Source organism: Carcharodon carcharias, chromosome 13, assembly GCF_017639515.1.
Source record: "Carcharodon carcharias isolate sCarCar2 chromosome 13, sCarCar2.pri, whole genome shotgun sequence".
Classification (NCBI taxonomy): domain Eukaryota; kingdom Metazoa; phylum Chordata; class Chondrichthyes; order Lamniformes; family Lamnidae; genus Carcharodon; species Carcharodon carcharias.
Genome location: NC_054479.1, coordinates 15,915,765 through 15,933,070, shown reverse-complemented (window position 1 = coordinate 15,933,070; position 17,306 = coordinate 15,915,765). Strand labels below are relative to the sequence as shown.

Below are 17,306 nucleotides of genomic sequence, written 5' to 3'. Positions count from 1 at the left end.
CTGCAGATAGCCCCCAAAGTTCCAAAACAGGACCTTCAGAGGTAAAAGAGAAAATGAAAGAATCCCAGAGAAAAGAAGTGCTCCTACCTTGAAAGTTTAGAAGTTAAAAAAAAAACAGGCCCACAATCACTGGACAGTCCACCAAAATCACAAAAACGCAGGAAAAAACAGAGACAGAACCGACAAGATGCAGAGACAGTCTGAGTGAAAGAAATGGTTACTGCACTGATGGTCTTAAAGCACTAATGAAATATAAAGCAGTAATAACGAGAAAAAAAATAGCCATGGGCAGCAAATTAGTGGAGTCAGATGCATTTTTGCAATGGAAAGAATTGAACCAGACTTGAGAGTGGGAGTCTTGGAGAAGACAATTTTTACTCTACAGGAGAAGTACAAGATTAAATAAGGAATCAGAAGAAGTGCAAGTTGATAAGTTTTTATTCATCTTTTGTTTATTTGCTGATGAAGTACTCCACAGCCAACATGTAGATCAATACTAAACAACATTTGGTGAGATATTAAATCGCTTTGACAGATATTTGATACTCCAAGTTGTGGAGAGTACAGACCCTAGAAGAAGGTCAAACACACCCCCAATAAAGTGCCCAGGGCAACTTGATGCCAAAGAGAGGGTATCTCCCAAGAAAGCAGGAAGACCAACAAGAGATCCCAGAGAGAGGACAACTCCCAATAAAGTGCTGAGGGCAACAAGGGACCCCAGAGAAAGGAAGGGAAGCAACAGATTCCAGAGGAGGGGAAGCAAAAGACTTCAGAGTGACAGAGCCAAATGACCTCAGAGTGAAGGTGACAGATGGCAGTGCAGAGTGAGCGGATGGCTATGAATGAAGGAAAGCTATCTGAGGTAACTCAAAAGAAGCAAGACATGCAAAAAGTAAATGAAGCTGTTCAACAGGAAAATGTTTGCATCAGAACTGAACTGGAAGACTTGAAGTGCAAGATTCAAGCTGAGCATATACCTCTGAAAACGCTTGATAAACTGAAGTTTTCGATGAACCAAACTGTTTGTGATCTGAACAAACAAATTTCAGAGACAGCATAAAGGGAACAGGGAGAAATAATGACACTCAGTTCCATAGTTGGCAAATCAAAGCAGGAGTTGGGAAAGCTCAACCAGGTATACAGCCAGGCAAAACAACAGGCAGAAAATGCATGCAAAGAGGTTATGACCCTGAAGGACTCCCTGAAGAATCAATATGTAGCCTTGGAAAACATGAGGAACTATAGAGGATGATGAATATTACTTCCGAAAAAGCTGCACTGGAACTATCAGTAGCAACAAAATGATTCACTGAAGCCCAAAGCGAGTTGGTAAAAGGCCGACAAGGAAGTAAACAGCTGAAGGAACAACTGACTGTCCTTCAAAATCAAATGCGAAAGGAATGTGTAACCATTCAGCAACAGGAAGAAATGAAGTCTGCCTTGAATAGCAGAAGAAACTCAAAGAGACTCTGTTGAATTACAGGAAAGCTCAAGATGAAGCAAGTGAACTTTGCAAAGTAAAGGAAAACCTTTTGAAAGTCCTTCACATGCTACAAGATTCCCTCAGGTTAATGTTAATTCTTCTGGAAAATTATGAAGAGAAGCAAAATGAATTTACTCTGAAAAGCTGATGAAACAGTTGTCAGAGCAGACTGAGCAATGTTCATTATTCCAGCAGGAAGCTGAAAGCTACAGTAAACAGACTGACGAGCTGAAGAAGCAGCTGAATGGAAAACAGGAGGCATTGAAAGGAAAAGCTGTAGATCTTTCCAAATTGTGAGCAGATAATGAAGCTATGCATAACACAATTACAGAACTGAGACAAGTTAAGACTTCACTGGAGACAGACCTGGCCGCCAACAGTGCAACCAGAATGAAGGACAAGGTCAAAGTCTTACTGCAGGCAGTGTAAGAAAAGGCAGAAATAAGATTGAAAAATATAAATCTGACACTGAAGTGCAAGGAACTAGACAAAGAACACTGGATGTCTTTGATGAATTGAGAGCCATTGAGCTGGATGAAAAGATTCATAAGTTTGCAAAACACTTTGAAAATAAAACAACAAATGAACGTTTAGCTGAAACTATGAAACAAGTGGAAACAAAGGTTCCATTTGCAAAGCGTATATGCCCAGCAAGAACATGGCAGACACCACGGAAAAGAAAATTCGAGTCCATTCTCGAAATGAACAGAGTGTACATTCCCTTCAGAAGAAGCAGAACAAACCCGCTGTGTCCAAAAAAAAAGCAGGTCGGTTTTTAATAAAGAGAAACGTAACTTGAAGGATTTCAAAAAGCAAATCAAATGGAGATATCAACTACCAGAAACAGAGAATGCTACTACCATTCCTCCAAACATGACAGGCCAAGATGTGGAAGAACTGTCAAGCCTTAAGACGATCTGAATTATAAAGTCAGAGACTTGAGGTGGGGTGGGGGGGAAGGGATAGCAAACAAAGATTGTATTGTAATACTCGTTGGAAGGGAGGAAAGTTTTCTTTGGGGAAGAAAGGGGGATGCTGAAGTGCCTGCATGCCATAGTAATGTAAAGGTGCTTGGCAGAGCAAGGGCTAACATGGAACTGGAGAATAGCATTGCCCACGGTATGATGTATGGAGTCACATGGTAATAGACTGGGAGAACAGTCTAGAGAGAACACTCTAGAAGCATAATGAGCAGCACCATGCATGACAGTAATATAGGATCTGTAAATAATTAAATATGACCATGAAGGTTTCATGTTTAAACACACAAAACCCTCCTCTCATTGAGACATCTAAAGAACCCATATTACAACAGACAATGCAAATTCAGCATTTCTCTGCTGATCTGCACATGCCTGACATCATGAGGTTGTGGTCAGTTTCAAAGGTGTAATGATGGCCAACAGTGACAGTTTGCTGTCAAAATCCACCCCATTCTTTCTGCACTACCAGGTACGATGGTGCAATTGAGAATGCTGAAAATGGATTCTAACACAAATAGGGGTAAACAAGATGGTAATTATTTTTACTACACAAATACGAGGATGGGTTTGGGCTTAATTACATCTCCTGTGGACAAGAGCAGCTTTACTTTCCTGGCTTTCCAACCTCATAGTGATAGGTTTGGCTACTTAGGATGTGAGCCCAGAAATCAAAGTTAATTGGCCTTAAGCAGCCTAGCGGTTAGAAGAGACATTCTTCCGACAGTGTATCAGTTGAAATGTGAAACAAATTCTTGACAAAGCTCTCGAGTCTGAGATGAACAAATTCTTTATTAAGGTATTGCAGGGTATCGGATACCGTTCGGTAGGCCTTAATAAAATATTCATAGTCTTAGGTAGGTTAACTGTATGTATATCTAACTACACAAACAATGTACATATATACAGTAAAGAGTTCAAGCTAGGAACTGTCTCTATGCTTGCTTATCCACACAGCTCTGTGCAACACTAGGCTGACTTCTAGGTGCAGGTCATGTGTTCTCTTACATCACTGTGTGGGCGGTACTGTACTAAGTCCCAGGTTAACCCTATATGTGCCAGACCCTCATACTACATAAGGAACCAAATTCCTGGTTGAGAATAGGTTTTGAGGTTCACAGTGTATTGACTGAAATCATCAAATCTCAATGGGACATGATAATTTCCACATTGGTACCTTTTTGGGAACAGATCCTTGTGGAGAGGAGGAGGCCAAGGTTGAATAGTGGAGATTTTCAAATGGAGCAATATGCTGGTGTTTCACTCTCCAGCCTTTGGATGTCAATGAGCATTTATGTAGAGATGTCCTTCAGGATATTAAATGTGTGAGGCAGAATCCATTGTGAATGGTCTACCGAATGAACAGGCTCAATGCTCTGTTCTGTATATTTATGCAAGTGTTTCTCTTTCTGAAACTTTGTCCAGAATCTCACCTCATTGGAGGTGGGGGATACATTTGTGTATCCTGGGACTTTGCAGCAGAATATCGTTGGTGCACTGATACACCATTTAAAAACCTGAAATGTCATAGAAGAAACTCTCGATGTTAAAATCTAATTGTAGCTTTGCCCAGTTGTTACTCAAAAGAATGGTTTCTCTTTTCCCTTCAACAGTTAGAGGAAAGCAAGTTTCGTTGTACAGAGACAGAGAAAGTTTACAAATCTGCAATGCTGGAGCTGGAAAACCTTCATGTTCAGTTGGAAGATATTCAGAGAAACAAGAACACGGTAAGAATAGCTACTCTGCGTTTCAAACTCCAGTTCAATGTCCAGTTCCACAGACCCACCAGCAGATGATCCTGCTCTCTGTCTAGTTGCTGCTTAAATAACCTCGAAGCTTTTCCTTTCCTTGGCTCTCATGAACATTAAAGAACCACACCATGATGTTTCTCACAAAGTAATTATCACAAGTGAATTGTAAGCTGTAATACCCAAGGCTTCTGTCGTATGATTGGCATACTTGCATTTATTAACTGGGTGGAATGCCCAATGCTGTAGGATTATAGAGTTAGTGCTCAAATAACCTCATCTTAAAACAGACATTGCCATTCTTTGCACTGTGGGAAGTGAAAAAAAATCAAAGCAGAGCTTAATTCCCTATGTGAGTTAAACCAGCCTCATTAACTTTGGCTATAGTGAATTGAAAGCCCCTTCAGTAGCACTTGACAATCCCTTCCTGTCTTTTTGATCCTTATCCCTCCCAATACTTAAGGAAGTCAAAAGATTTTCATTCCTGGGGAAAAAAAGATAAGAATGTCTGAAATCGCCTGCTCGACACTATTTTGCTTTGTTTTTCTTTTTGCTTCTATTTTTGCATTTGTGTGATATGGTTTCACCTCAGCTTTTCTGTGTGCCGTGCAATATTAAAGCTGGCACATTAAATGCGTGCACCTCAGCCTGTCCCTATAAGCTTCTCATCACGACATCATAAGGAATTATCCTTTTTCATTTAAATAAAAACTTATTGTGTCCTCTGCAAACAGTTTTTTGGTGGTTTAGCACAGCTTGCATGGTCTCTTTGGTGACCATAGTTTATGATGGAATAATGCAATAGTGCAATGTTTGTGCCCCTATATGGGGGCTATTTGACCTGTTTTTTCTCTTTGGTGATAGTTTTCTCAGTGTATTTTTTCCCCCAACACATGTCAATCCCTTCAATTCATCTTGGCATTCAATCTGCTTAACAATTTCCATTAATGTTCTCCTTTGGCATCTTTCTGTCCACTGCCCGCCTTTCAAAACAGCCAAGAGAATTCTTCCCCTCTGCACATTAATACTTCAATGTTTACTGCTGCTTGTAGCTTTCCTCTGTATAAAACTTGTGCTCTCCAGTTTGGGTCAGGTACTTTTTCCGTTAGTTCCTGGACTGAGGAGTAAATGGCCTTTTGCCTGGTGCTGGGCCTTATTACTGCCTGTTAGTGGTTCATTCGCATTACTCCCATTGGTTTGAAAAAAAACATTATTTCATTTGTACTGTAAAAGGTTGAACTATTAGATGAATCTATGTGGACAGCAAACATGACAGGCTGCAAGGGGCCCAGGGCAATTGGGGCTGCTGTACAATATTAATATTGCAACAAGCCCTGGCAGCTTTGGTACTAAATTCTGGGAAGCAGCACATTTTCACAACTGAACCCCGCTTTATCTCAGGAGATAAATTACAGCTCAATTCCACCCCGAAACCCTTTTACCTGGTTGCTCACCGAATCGTGCAGTGGAATATGTAAAATCCTGTCCTCGGTGAGGAAATCGTGAACAGCTGTTTATATGTTTCCTTTTGAAAATTAGCTGCACAGTGTTGTAATTTTGTTTTGAAATCTTGCCCTTCTTTGGTTTCGATGTGCCTCCAATCATACTATTAGGGGCAATGGCTACATCATTGTGTTGTTGGGATGGAGTAGTTTTAATGATTCCTGAAGACGGCTAGGTATAAACACTAACATTTATTTTAACATAATTGCCGAATGTGGAGCACACTCTCCTAGAGGTTTCTGATCATGCTTGCTTCCCTTTTACTTTCACTTCTAAGGCATCACAAGAGTACTACATTAACTCTTTATGAAGCTTAGGCTGGAATTTTCCGGTCCCGTTGGCATTGGGCATCATGGCAGGCATTGAGGTTGGGGGGGGGGTGGGGGGCGGGTACAATATGGCGAGAAGGCCAAAAGCCGGTTTCACGCCAATGTGAAAGCAGAGCAGGATCAACCGATGGTGACCGCCATGGCTGAACCTGCTGGAGGCTGGCGTGAACCCGATTTGCATCCTACTAATGAGATGCAAAGTAAGGCCCGACCAGAATCATTCCCCCCACACCAGATTTCCCGTTGCATCGGCGGGAAGAAAACACCAGCACAGAACATGTCTGGACAAGTGTGGTGCAGAGGTCGGGGCTTATTGTTAGGGCCTTGCTCAGATCACAGGCATCCGAGGAGCAGGAGATGCTGGAGCCCTACAGCTATCGGACCCTGGATGACCCGAACTGGACCCTGGAACACATGCATCACATGCTGCGTGGATTCTTATGGACATGGCTCTTCTCAAAGCAGCTCACAGAAGGTGGGAGGTCTCCGTTGATGTCTCAGGCCTGCTTCGGAACATTACAGTCTTAGCCATGGGCTGCTATGGATCATCGGCAAGCGGGGATGGAGAGAGGAAGATCCAGCTGTGAGTGGGAGAAGGAGCTGTACTGGTGGGGGATGGGAGAGGAGGGTCCAGGTTTGACTGGGAGAGGAAGGTGTACCGAGGTGGGTGAGGTTGGGAGGCAGAGGGCATGAAGGTGTTGGCAGGGTGAGGTTGAGGGGGTGCGGTGAAGGTGTCAGGGTTGGGGGGGTGAGGTTCGGGGGGACAATGGTATTGGTGTGGGTGAGGTTGGAAATGGGGAGGGGGGAGTACGGGGGAGGGGGGGTGTAATGGGGGAGAATGCAGCAGTTGGAGAAGTAGGTGTAAGGGGAGAGGAAAGTGTAAGGGAAGGAGTTAAGAGGGGGAAGGAGTTCAGAGGAGGAAAGGAGTCCAGGAGGAGGAAGGAGTCCGGGGAGAGGGAAGAGTCAGAGGGGAAAGATGGAGTCCGGGGATTGGAGGGAGTAAGGGTGGAGGAGGGAGTAAAGGTCGGGGGGCCAGCCCAGGTAAATATGCAAGGGTGGGGTCTGTGGAGTCAATGACTGCCTCTTGGGGAGCAAACTGAGGGTGGGCACTGAAGAATGGAATGGTGAGAATCAGAGGGAGGCAGAGGGAGCCAGAAGGGTGGAAGGGTGAGGATGCGATGGTAGCGGTAGAAGGGATGGCCAGGGTGGTTGGTGGGGACTTGGGGGCAGACACAGACCCCTGGGATGGGAAGGAGGAGGCTGGGGAGGCCAATATGGATAGGGGTGGGATTCTCAGGAAGGTGAGGAACGTGCACGTTCACCTGGACATCCTGCAAAGGAAATGGTTTGGGTTTGTAGGTGATGGTGGGGGGTGGAAGGTGATGCCAGGAGGGTCAACAGTGATTTGGAAAAGGACATGGATGACTGGGGGAGGGGAAAGGACAGGGGAGCTCATAATAAACCTGACAACGAACATTTTGCAGAAATGGAAAGTGGGCGGAGCCTCATGTTGGACAGGTACAGGTGCTACATGGGAGTGTGAACAGGGGGTAGGTGGAGATACAGGTCGGCTCAGATGGACAATGGAAAGAGAACCCCAGCAGGCAGCACTGAAAATACTCGGGACAGTGAGATGGGTGTGAAGGATGAAGGCTCCGTATGTGTGGGAGAAATGCTTGCTCGAGGTTCCCTGCCACACACATAGTTCTCCCCCCAGAATCACTCATGGTCAGGCCGCGTGCAGCTGAACTGTGAGTTGGGGGGAATGCAGGGGAGGACTGGGGAAGCCTGTCAATGAAGCTGAAAGACAACATTACATATTATTCAGGGAAAGTGAATCCATTTTCAGATTATAAAGTGACAAAATGTGTTCACCCGTGCAACCACTTGTGATCAGAATTTCTTAACTTTTCTAGGCCTACCACTTCATCTAGGTGCTGCCCTGACATCCGCAGCAGGGGTGGAAACAGCCGGTGCATTGGTTGACCCTGTTGTCTCTGATGACTTTGGCGTGTGCCTTGATTTGGCTGTCCTCTTGTGGGCCAGCGGCTCCCTCTGCAATGACTGAGGACGAGGTTGAGAGTTGTCACAGGCAAAGGGGACTGGGAGGGAGTGGACAGCCTCTGAGATTCCGGAGTGGATGACCCAGGGGTGTCCAGCTGCCACTCCTCCTCCCTTCCGGTGCCCAAGGGCCCCGGCCTGACTCCTTGAGGGGAAGGAACACCTGGAGGGATGTCTCATTTCCCTCTCGCGTTGCCACTGCAGGAACCCACCTATGGTGACCATGATGGAATGCACGTCTGCACACATATCCGCATTCTGCTGGACCAGGGTCTCCATGGTGTCCGCCATCCTCCCCATGGAGACCTCCATACGTGAAAATATGGGCACCGCTTCATCAAAGAGCAGGCGGATGCGCTCCTCGGACTTGCATGCCACTCCGTTGAGGACTCCCAACAGCTCTGCATGATGTTCCCCCGCCTTCTGCTGACTCTCCATGATGAGTTGGAAGGCCGAATCCAGAGGCTCGTCATCTGACTTGTCCTCACAGATGCCTCTTCCCCATCAGTCCTTCCAGTGCCGGGGAGCTCAGCTGAACCTGCCTCCTCCTGCTGTGCATATGTGTGCGGTGACCATCAGATTGTGAATGCGAGCCTTCTCTAGATCTAGGTCCCAACCAAGGTGTGTATCTCTGTGCTGGTGGAGGGTGTGGGTAAGCGCTGTGATGAGTCTTCCAGGCTGCTAATTTCCAGTTCTTGAATGAAGGATGTGTCCTCTTGGCTGGAGGTGAGGACCTGGATGGAGCTGAGGGACTGGCTGGCTGAGGGAGTCTGTCCCTTAGCAGAGCTCCCTGTGATTCTACAAAGTAGAGATAATTGGTGCATGTCAGCAGAGTCAAAAGTAGGAGAAAGAGCACTCACATTTGTGCTGAGAGAGAGATGATGCGGTGCAGGATCCTCACGAGAGTGTTCGCTGCTGACCTCACTGTCACTGCAGACAGGGTCCGTGTCCTCACCAGTCAGCGCGATGGCACAGTGCTCAAAGTGAGTGAGGGGCCGAATGTGGGCCACTCCACCCCCGGTCTGGGACTTCTCCCTGCTGATGTGAACAGGCTTCTCCTGCGTGGAAACATGGAGAGAGTGTGAGCAGGACACAGGGCACTGAGTGGAATGTTTGTGTGGTGAGCGGAGCCGTGGACAGGATGATGACACGAGCTCCAGAGGATATGAGCCTGATGGAGATGTGAGGGTGTGTGTGAGAGTTAGTGGTGTCCCTTGAGGTGTGAGATCCCTGTGGGTGTGCGATGGGTTTGAGAGTGTGTGAGTTGAGAACGATGAGGTGTTAGACTTACCCTGGTGGAGTGGACGAGAGCATTCATCCTCTTCCTGCACTGGATGGCTGACCTTCTCTGTGCTCCGGTGGTGCTGACCACTTCAGCTACTGCCTCCCAGGCCAGATTGGTGACTCTAGTGGGCCTCATGCAGCCAGACCCAGGTAAAGGACATCACTGTGGCCTTCCACTGCATCCAGTAGGTGCCCCAGAGCGGTGTCTTCTTTGCCTTTGGGACCACCTGTTGCCTGGATCAGTCCTGGTTTGAAGACATGAAGTAAGCTGCACTCTGATGCGCTTTAAATATGGCGCCTGGAGTGAGGAAACGTTGAGGTCACAGCATGGTGGGCAAATCTGAGCCTGCCCACTAGTGCTCTGGCGTGTTTCCCATGAATAAATTATTAATGTGGTGGGACGCGTCAGAAATGGGACGATGGCACAAAAAGCCGCCATTGTGGCCGATGGGTAAAACGTCCTTTTTCCCGCCTGCTAACGCACTTTGTGCAAACCTGGGACGATTCCGCCCTTAGTCTAAAATACTCCTTTATACTATAAGTCAAGTTCCTCCTTTTGCCAGCACTTTTAACTAGGGGTGGGAGGTGAACAGCAACAGTAAGGAAGACTCTTATTCTGTCTCTTTCTCTACCTGCTTTCCTTTCCATCCCAGCCAAGAATCACTTTCCCCTTTCCAAATCCCCATGGTTCAGCCCAGATGAGATATCCATAGGATTTTGGGCGATCCTGAAGTGAAACCTGTATGGTCCCATCACAGTCCTTTGGTACACTGGGTGAAACTTGTGACACCAGGCTTTTTGACTTATGAGTGCACGTTTCATTGCTTCAGCTGTGGCTTTGCTAATAAAGCCATCTGGCATTGCACAAAATAACTCAGTACACAGCAACACACCAGTCTTAATTATCCTCCCTGGATGAACGAGGCTGAAGATTGCAGGAGGACTGAAAAAGCCAAAGTGATAGCCAGCCATGTGAGGTAGAAAATTGAGGCAGGCAGAACTATAATGAATCATGTAAAGTACCTCTGTCTCATGGTATGCCAAGAAAAAAACTTGTTGCAGCAATTTTTTAAATTAAGCGACAAATATATCTAGTGTTAACCTGAAGCTGTGGTATAATTCGCTTAAAAGCTGCTGGAGTCAAGGTGAAATGCCTGACACTGATTTGGTACACAGTGTATTTACAGCATTGCTGGAAAATGATAGGCGTGCGATATGCAAGGGGGCTTTTCTGTCTGGGAGCTTGAGCACCTTTGGCATTTGGGAACTGGAAAACCGGGTAGCAAGCACTGCACCGAGTTCCCGCTAATGCGCCCTAAGAGCACTTCCTTATGGACTCTACTTGTTCTGAATGGGAGCCTAATCACATACGTGCACAGCATGCTATTGAGGGCCTCTATGTTAGCTTATGGTTGGGTAGAATGCTTGGCCAGCTGCACTTCTGTCCAATGTAAACAGGCATCAAAGGAAATATTGGTTAAAGTTCCTATTTAAAGAGAGCCATTTTAAATGTGTTTTCACCCATTGTGAATGCTACTGTGCACATTTCGTATATGCAGCAAGTGTTTTTGTGCATTTACTTAAGTTTATTAATGTTTAGCTTGTTAATATGATTTTTCCCATATTTTCTGGATCATGAATGTTTATAAAATAAGGGATGCAGCAAACTCATTGCTAGATGGAAGTGATTATACTGAACATTCCTGCCATTATAGAGGTTTAGATAATTATACTAGCGAAAAGAGGTCATATTTCAAATCTAGCCTCTCTCTACAATTATTTTCCAAACGAGCTGGTATATACATGGTGCCCACCTTAAGATGACTCTAATACTTCACAACCAACATTTGCAGAGTAACTGCTTTTGTTTTGTAGGTTGACATGGCAGCTAATTTATAGGAATGTAGGAACATAGGAGCAGGAGTAGGCCTTTCGGCCCCTCGAGCCTGCTCTACCATTTAACTAGATCACGGATGATCTTCTACCTCAATGCCATGGATCTGATAGGATTATGCATTGGAAGTGCCATAAACAATGAAGTGACTAGCCTGTTAGTCATTTGATGTCGGTTAACTTCAAAGAGGCACCATCTTTGGTAGATACATAAAATGGCAGCCACACATCTGCGTAAACTGGTAGAACATCTCTTTGAGCATAGGCGCCTGCAATGTATTTTTCAATCATACCACGCTGCCCCAGTTTGAACAATTCTGGATCCAGAGTCGGAACTTTGTGCACATTTCAGTTACTGATCCTTGACCATCAGCAAAATGTTCCACATTGGGTGGAATCCTGTTAAGGCATCAGGGGTCTCACCTGCTGGCAAGAAAGCCGGAGAGTGACCCGTGTTGTCTCTTTTCCAGAAGGCCCGCCAAACCACAAGTCAATCAGTGGCGAGGCCTTCCTCTGGAATCAGGGCCACAGGGGCAGAAGTCTCACCTGGCGAGAGCTGCTGGCCAATCAGAGGCTGTCTGTCAGCTGTTGCGCTCAGCAGTGCCAAGGAGGAGGCCATGGCTGCTCTGCTTCCAAAAGAGCACCCTCCCCCCCCCCCGCCCAGAGTCACAGATGGGGGCACATGGGGAGAGGGGTGCAGGGGGTGTTTGGAAGCAAGGGCAGAGTGTTGCTCTCACAGGACCTCCCTCCATCAGACACCGAGTGCCTTTGATCAAGGGACTCCCCCCAACCAGAGATGGCAAGCTGCCTACAGGGTACCAGCTGTCTGTGCAGGCTGCATGGCGAGCGGCCCGTCTGCAGCGAGGTTAATCCCAGCAGTGGCAGGATGAGCCCATGAGTCCCTCAAGTGGTCCTTAATTGGCCACTTTAGGGCTTCAATTGGTGGCGGAGCAGGAAGGTCAAACATGGGCCTTCTTGCCCAGAACTTAATTCAGGTGGAGGCATGAAGGCGGCATGGTTTGGGTACGCCACTATTTGCCTAAGCCCATGCCCTCCTTGCCTTCAAGCTTGCCACCAGCAAGAGCGCAAGATTCTACCCATTGTTGGAACATTTAGAAGGGTCAGTCCCAGTCTGCAGAAACTGTTTGCGGATCAGACGCAGAGAGGAATTGTCAGTTGCCCATTTTTCAGATGCTTCCAATCAAACGATGTAGCTAAAATGGCAGGGAGGAAAACGTATGGAATCGATGGGTTTGAGGAAAGATCTTGGGCGGTCTGCGCATGATATCTAGTACCTGGCACAGCCAGAATGCAGAGGCAGATAAAGGTGAAGAAATATTTTAGAGTTGAGTTAGTCTGTCCTCGACTGAGATATTTTATCTGTTTGATGGTAGGCCGATGAACAGCTGTACCAACTGGAGCATGAGAAGGCTGATCTGTTGAAACGTCTCGACGAAGACCAGGAGGACCTGAATGGACTTATGAAGAAACACAAGGATCTGATTGCTCAGGTAGGCAGACTACATTGTCAATTTCTGCTGTCAGGCCCTTAAATTGAAAAACACTCATTGTGGTGGATGGTGCCACCTTTGGAGCTACAGCTCATGTTAATTATCTAAAATCTAGAATGTTGTCCTGGCGTAAAGACATTTTAAAAAAAATTTACATCCTCAGTGTCAGTTCAGTTAGCAGTTTTCACAACTCTCTACCTGCGGCACAATTTGAAAATATAAAATCACTACTGGTGAACTCTTTGTCCTAAAACTTGCGAAAAGAACACAATGCATACATACATATGACATACGGACCAGGAGTATAGGCCATTTGGCCCCTTAAGTCTGCTCCGCTTTTCAATAAGCTCGTGGTTGATGTGATTGTGGCCTCCACTCCACATTCTGCCTACCTCCGATAATCTTTGACTCCCTTGTTAGTCAAGAATCTATCTACCTCTGCCTTGAAAATATTCAACGACCCCACCTCCATCACTCTCTGGGAAAGAGAGTTCCAAAGATTCATGACCCTCTGAGAGAAAAAAAAAAATTCTTTCATCCCCATCTTAAGTGGGAGATCCCTTATTCATAAAAACTGTGTCCTCTAGTTCTAGTCTCTCCGACAAGGGGAAACATCCTTTCAGCATCCATCCTGTCACGACCCCTCAGGATCTTATATGTTTCTGTAGGACGGTCTCTCAATCTTCTAAACTCCAATGGATATAGGCCCAGCCTGTGCAACCTTTGCTCATAAAATAGTACACCCAACCCCCACCGCACCCCAGGTATCAGTTGAGTGAACATTCTCTGAACTGCTTCTAATGCATTTATGTCCTTTCTTAAATAAGGAAACCAAACCTGTACAAATATGATTTGCTATTTTTGATTTGATGTTCGGTAATAATGGGCCTTAACTTAACGAGCTCCAGAGCATCCTACTGAGGGGGAATCCCCTTTAGAAGTTCCCAGACAAGGTTTGTATCGCAATTGCCCGGAAGTGCAATCTTCCCTGCAGTGGGAACCATCCGAAATATGTGATTTAATCGCAAACTTCGATGGTTCCAACCGGGTTACACCAATAGTTACTCAGAAAAAGTTAGAAGAATGAAAACACCTTCTAATTTCTGGGTAGCTTTTAAACAGACCTACACAGACCCCGCATAGGACTCCCCCCACCGGACTCCCGCACCTCATCATGGGGCTCCCCCATCCCCCGATACCCCAGGGGTCTCCCTCTACCACCCTCGACTATCACCTCCACAGGACTCCCCCCATCCCCACGGTGACTCTTCAACGCCCCCACCACCCCGCCACCCCCTCGCCCCCACCAGGCCCGACTATCACCCCCACTCCCCCAGGACCTGACCCAATTACCCCTGTCCCCAAGGCCCGACCCGACCTGACCATCCGCATCCCCCCCCCAAAGGCCCGACCCGCCAACCCAACCTCAGCACCCCCAGTGCCCGACCCCACCCAACCTGATGACCATCACCACCCCCTGGGGTCCAACACACCCCATCTGAGGCCCGACCCGGCCTCAACCAAGACCCGACACCCGCTCCCTCCCCTCAAGGTCCCACTTCCCCCACCCACCACCCAAGGCCCGATAACCTCCTCGGACCCCCACCCCCACAGTCCCCGAGGCCTGATATCCCCCACCGGCCCCCACTCAAGGCCTGACATCCCCCCCGCCGAGGTCTAACAGCAAACCCCGCCCCGGAGTCCTGACCACCCACCACCCCCACTGCCCCCACAGGACCCAACTGCCCACACCCACCGAGGCACAACCCCCACCCGCCCCGCTTTCAAGGCCCAACAGTCCCCCAAAGGCCCAAACCGCCTCCCCAAGGCCTAATCCCTCAGACCCTCTCTGAGGCTCCACACACCCCCCGACGAGGCCTGACTCCTCCTCTCAAGGCTGCACACCCCCACAAACTCCACGCCCCCAACCCCTGATCCCCACCCCATGAGGCCCGACCATCCCCACTCTGAGGAAGTTCAGGGCCAGTGTGATTTTTATATCCACTGTATTGAACAACAGGGATATTAAAACCCTTTCAGTGTTTCAGAATCAATAACTAACATTCACAAAATCAACTCCACCATTTTGTTTCTCCCTAAATTATTGTAAATTCAGCGGAATTATCTCACAATGATGAGGTACTTTTCTGCTTATTCTTTCATGGGGTGTGGGCATCGTTGCCTTGGCCAGCGTCTTTATTGCCCATCCCTAATCGCCCTTGAGAAGGTGGTGGTGAGCTGCCTTCTTGAACCACTGCAGTCCCTGTGGTGTAGGTACACCCACAGTGCTGTTAGGGAGGGAGTTCCAGGATGTTGACCCAGTGATAGTGAAGGAACGGTGACATAGTTCCAAGTTGGGATGGTGAGTGCCTTGGAGAGGAACTTGCAGGTGGTGGTGTTCCCATGCATTTGCTGCCCTGATCCTTCTAGATGGTAGAGGTCACGGGTTTGGAAGGTGCTGTCGAAGGAGCCTTAGTGCTGCTTATTAATGATAGCGCAAAAATTGTAATCTTTCTGTTCACAGCTTTCACGATCCAGGACTACTTTATTTCTGCATTTCTTCAGAATCTTTCATGTTTAGGGTTCTGACTTGGGGCTGTGGGTAATTGTGAAGGGACAGTGTTTGAGAATGGAAATGGCAGTTGTGGAGTTGGCTGCAGGAGGCTCCTGTTCTGGGTAAACATGGTTGGGTGTCCACGCTTGAGCCAAAACATGCTTGAGCGGAAAAGCATCGTCAGAGATAAAACAGCTGATTAAAACCGCAGGGATTCCTTCAGCAACTCCTCAGTTTCATGTACACCTTTCCTGGCTATTTTTAAAAAAAATATTCTTGGGAACTGGACATTGCTGGTTAGGCCAGCATTTATAGCCCAACCTTAGTAGCTGTAGCTATTGTAAGTAAAACCTTTCATACTGTTTTAGGGATCACATGATTGTGCTGACGAATCAGCCCTAAGCATGGGTAATCTTAAGGGTGGAGCTTTGTAGTCATGGACCTGATTCAAGCATGTAGCTTTTTCAGGAGCTCTGTAAATAAAGTTAACTGTTTCTAACAAGAAACACGTCCCATGCACAAGTTTATTACAATGGACGACGAGGATAAATAGCTCTGACGCTGCACCTCACCTCCTGAATGTGAGTACATCAACCTTTAAGGAAAGAAAAAAAAGTATGCTCGCCAGTCATGCTGTTCTTTGGCAGAATCGACCCGCATGACTTGTCCATGGAAGACTGGAGCCAGTACAAAGAGCACCTATGTTTCTACTTTGTGGCGAATGAAATAACAGCGGAGGAGAAGCAGAAAGCAATTCTTCTAAGTGTCCACGGGAGCAGGACATATAACCTCATCTGTAGCCTGACTGCCCCGAATGCACCCAATTCCAAATCTTTTAACGAGCTGGCAGACCTCGTGAAGACACATTTTCAACCGAAGCCATCGGTGATTGTGTAAAGATTTAAGTTCAATTCCAGAGTAAGGGCCCCGGGTGAGTCAACCGCAAAGTACATCGAAAAGTTAAAACAGTTGACTGAGCACTACGACTTCGGCAATACTCTCAAGGACAACAGTCTCTACCGCTCGAGAAACAAAAAAGGATACTGGAAGCATCTCACGAGCAATTCAGAAATTAATTTGTTATCGATGTGGGGGTAACCATGTACTGGAAACCTGCAGATTTAAAGTGGGAGAATGCCATTACTGTCACAAAAAAGGGCATGTTATAAAGCAATGCGGGGCAAAATCAAGACAGCCAAGCAGACAGCGGACCAAGATGATTGAAGCGCACGATATAACAGAACCAGAAGCTGCTGATACTGATATCTATTCCCTACACAATGTCAAAGCAGTGAAAACTGAACCAGTCACCATCACCCTTCAAGTGAATGGGAAGCCTCAGTCATGGAGGTTGACTTGGGAGCGTCGATGACAGTGCTGGGAGAACACACATTTAAATACCTAAGTGAAGGTACCCAGCCACTGAATCTGGAGCAAACCATGGCTCAGCTGAAGACATACACCGGAGAGTCAATACAGGTAAAAGGCATCACCCCTGTACTTGCAACCTACAGGCAACAGACAGCCCAGCTTCCAGTGATCATTGTAACAGGTGAAGGACCTCGTCTTCTGGGCTGCGATTGGTTAAAAGAAATTAAGCTTAACTGGTCAGAAATGTTTCAAGTTAGAACATGAGGGATTCCTGAACCATTAAAAAAGTGTGACAGCATATTTCGTGATGAAATGGAAAAATAAAAGGCATACAAGCAAAAATATACGAAGATTTGAAGACAACACACCAGTTCTTTAAGATCAGACCTGTGCCTTACGCCCTAAAGGAGAAGGTGGATGCAAAATTGGGCCATTTAGAGAAGTTAGGAATAATCCAGTCAGTCTAATTTTTGGAATGGGCAGTGCCGATTGTCCCTGTGATGAAACCAGATCAAACTATTCGCATTTGCGGAGATTACAAATTAACTATGAACAAGGCTGCTAAATTAGACAAATAGCATATCCCAAG

The 17,306-nt window shown here is 46.7% G+C and overlaps 1 protein-coding gene across 4 annotated transcripts in view; it reads left to right on the top strand.

Moving 5' to 3' along the window:
• The window catches only part of LOC121286299 (unconventional myosin-XVIIIb-like), a 341,286-nt gene that overhangs the window by 262,785 nt on the left and 61,195 nt on the right, over positions 1–17,306 (top strand). For all 4 annotated transcript variants that reach the window (XM_041203361.1, XM_041203360.1, XM_041203359.1 and 1 more), the window contains exons 33-34: positions 4,077–4,190; positions 12,676–12,792. In XM_041203361.1, the coding sequence (XP_041059295.1) occupies positions 4,077–4,190; positions 12,676–12,792 (231 nt within the window). The remainder of the gene's footprint in view (positions 1–4,076; positions 4,191–12,675; positions 12,793–17,306) is intronic.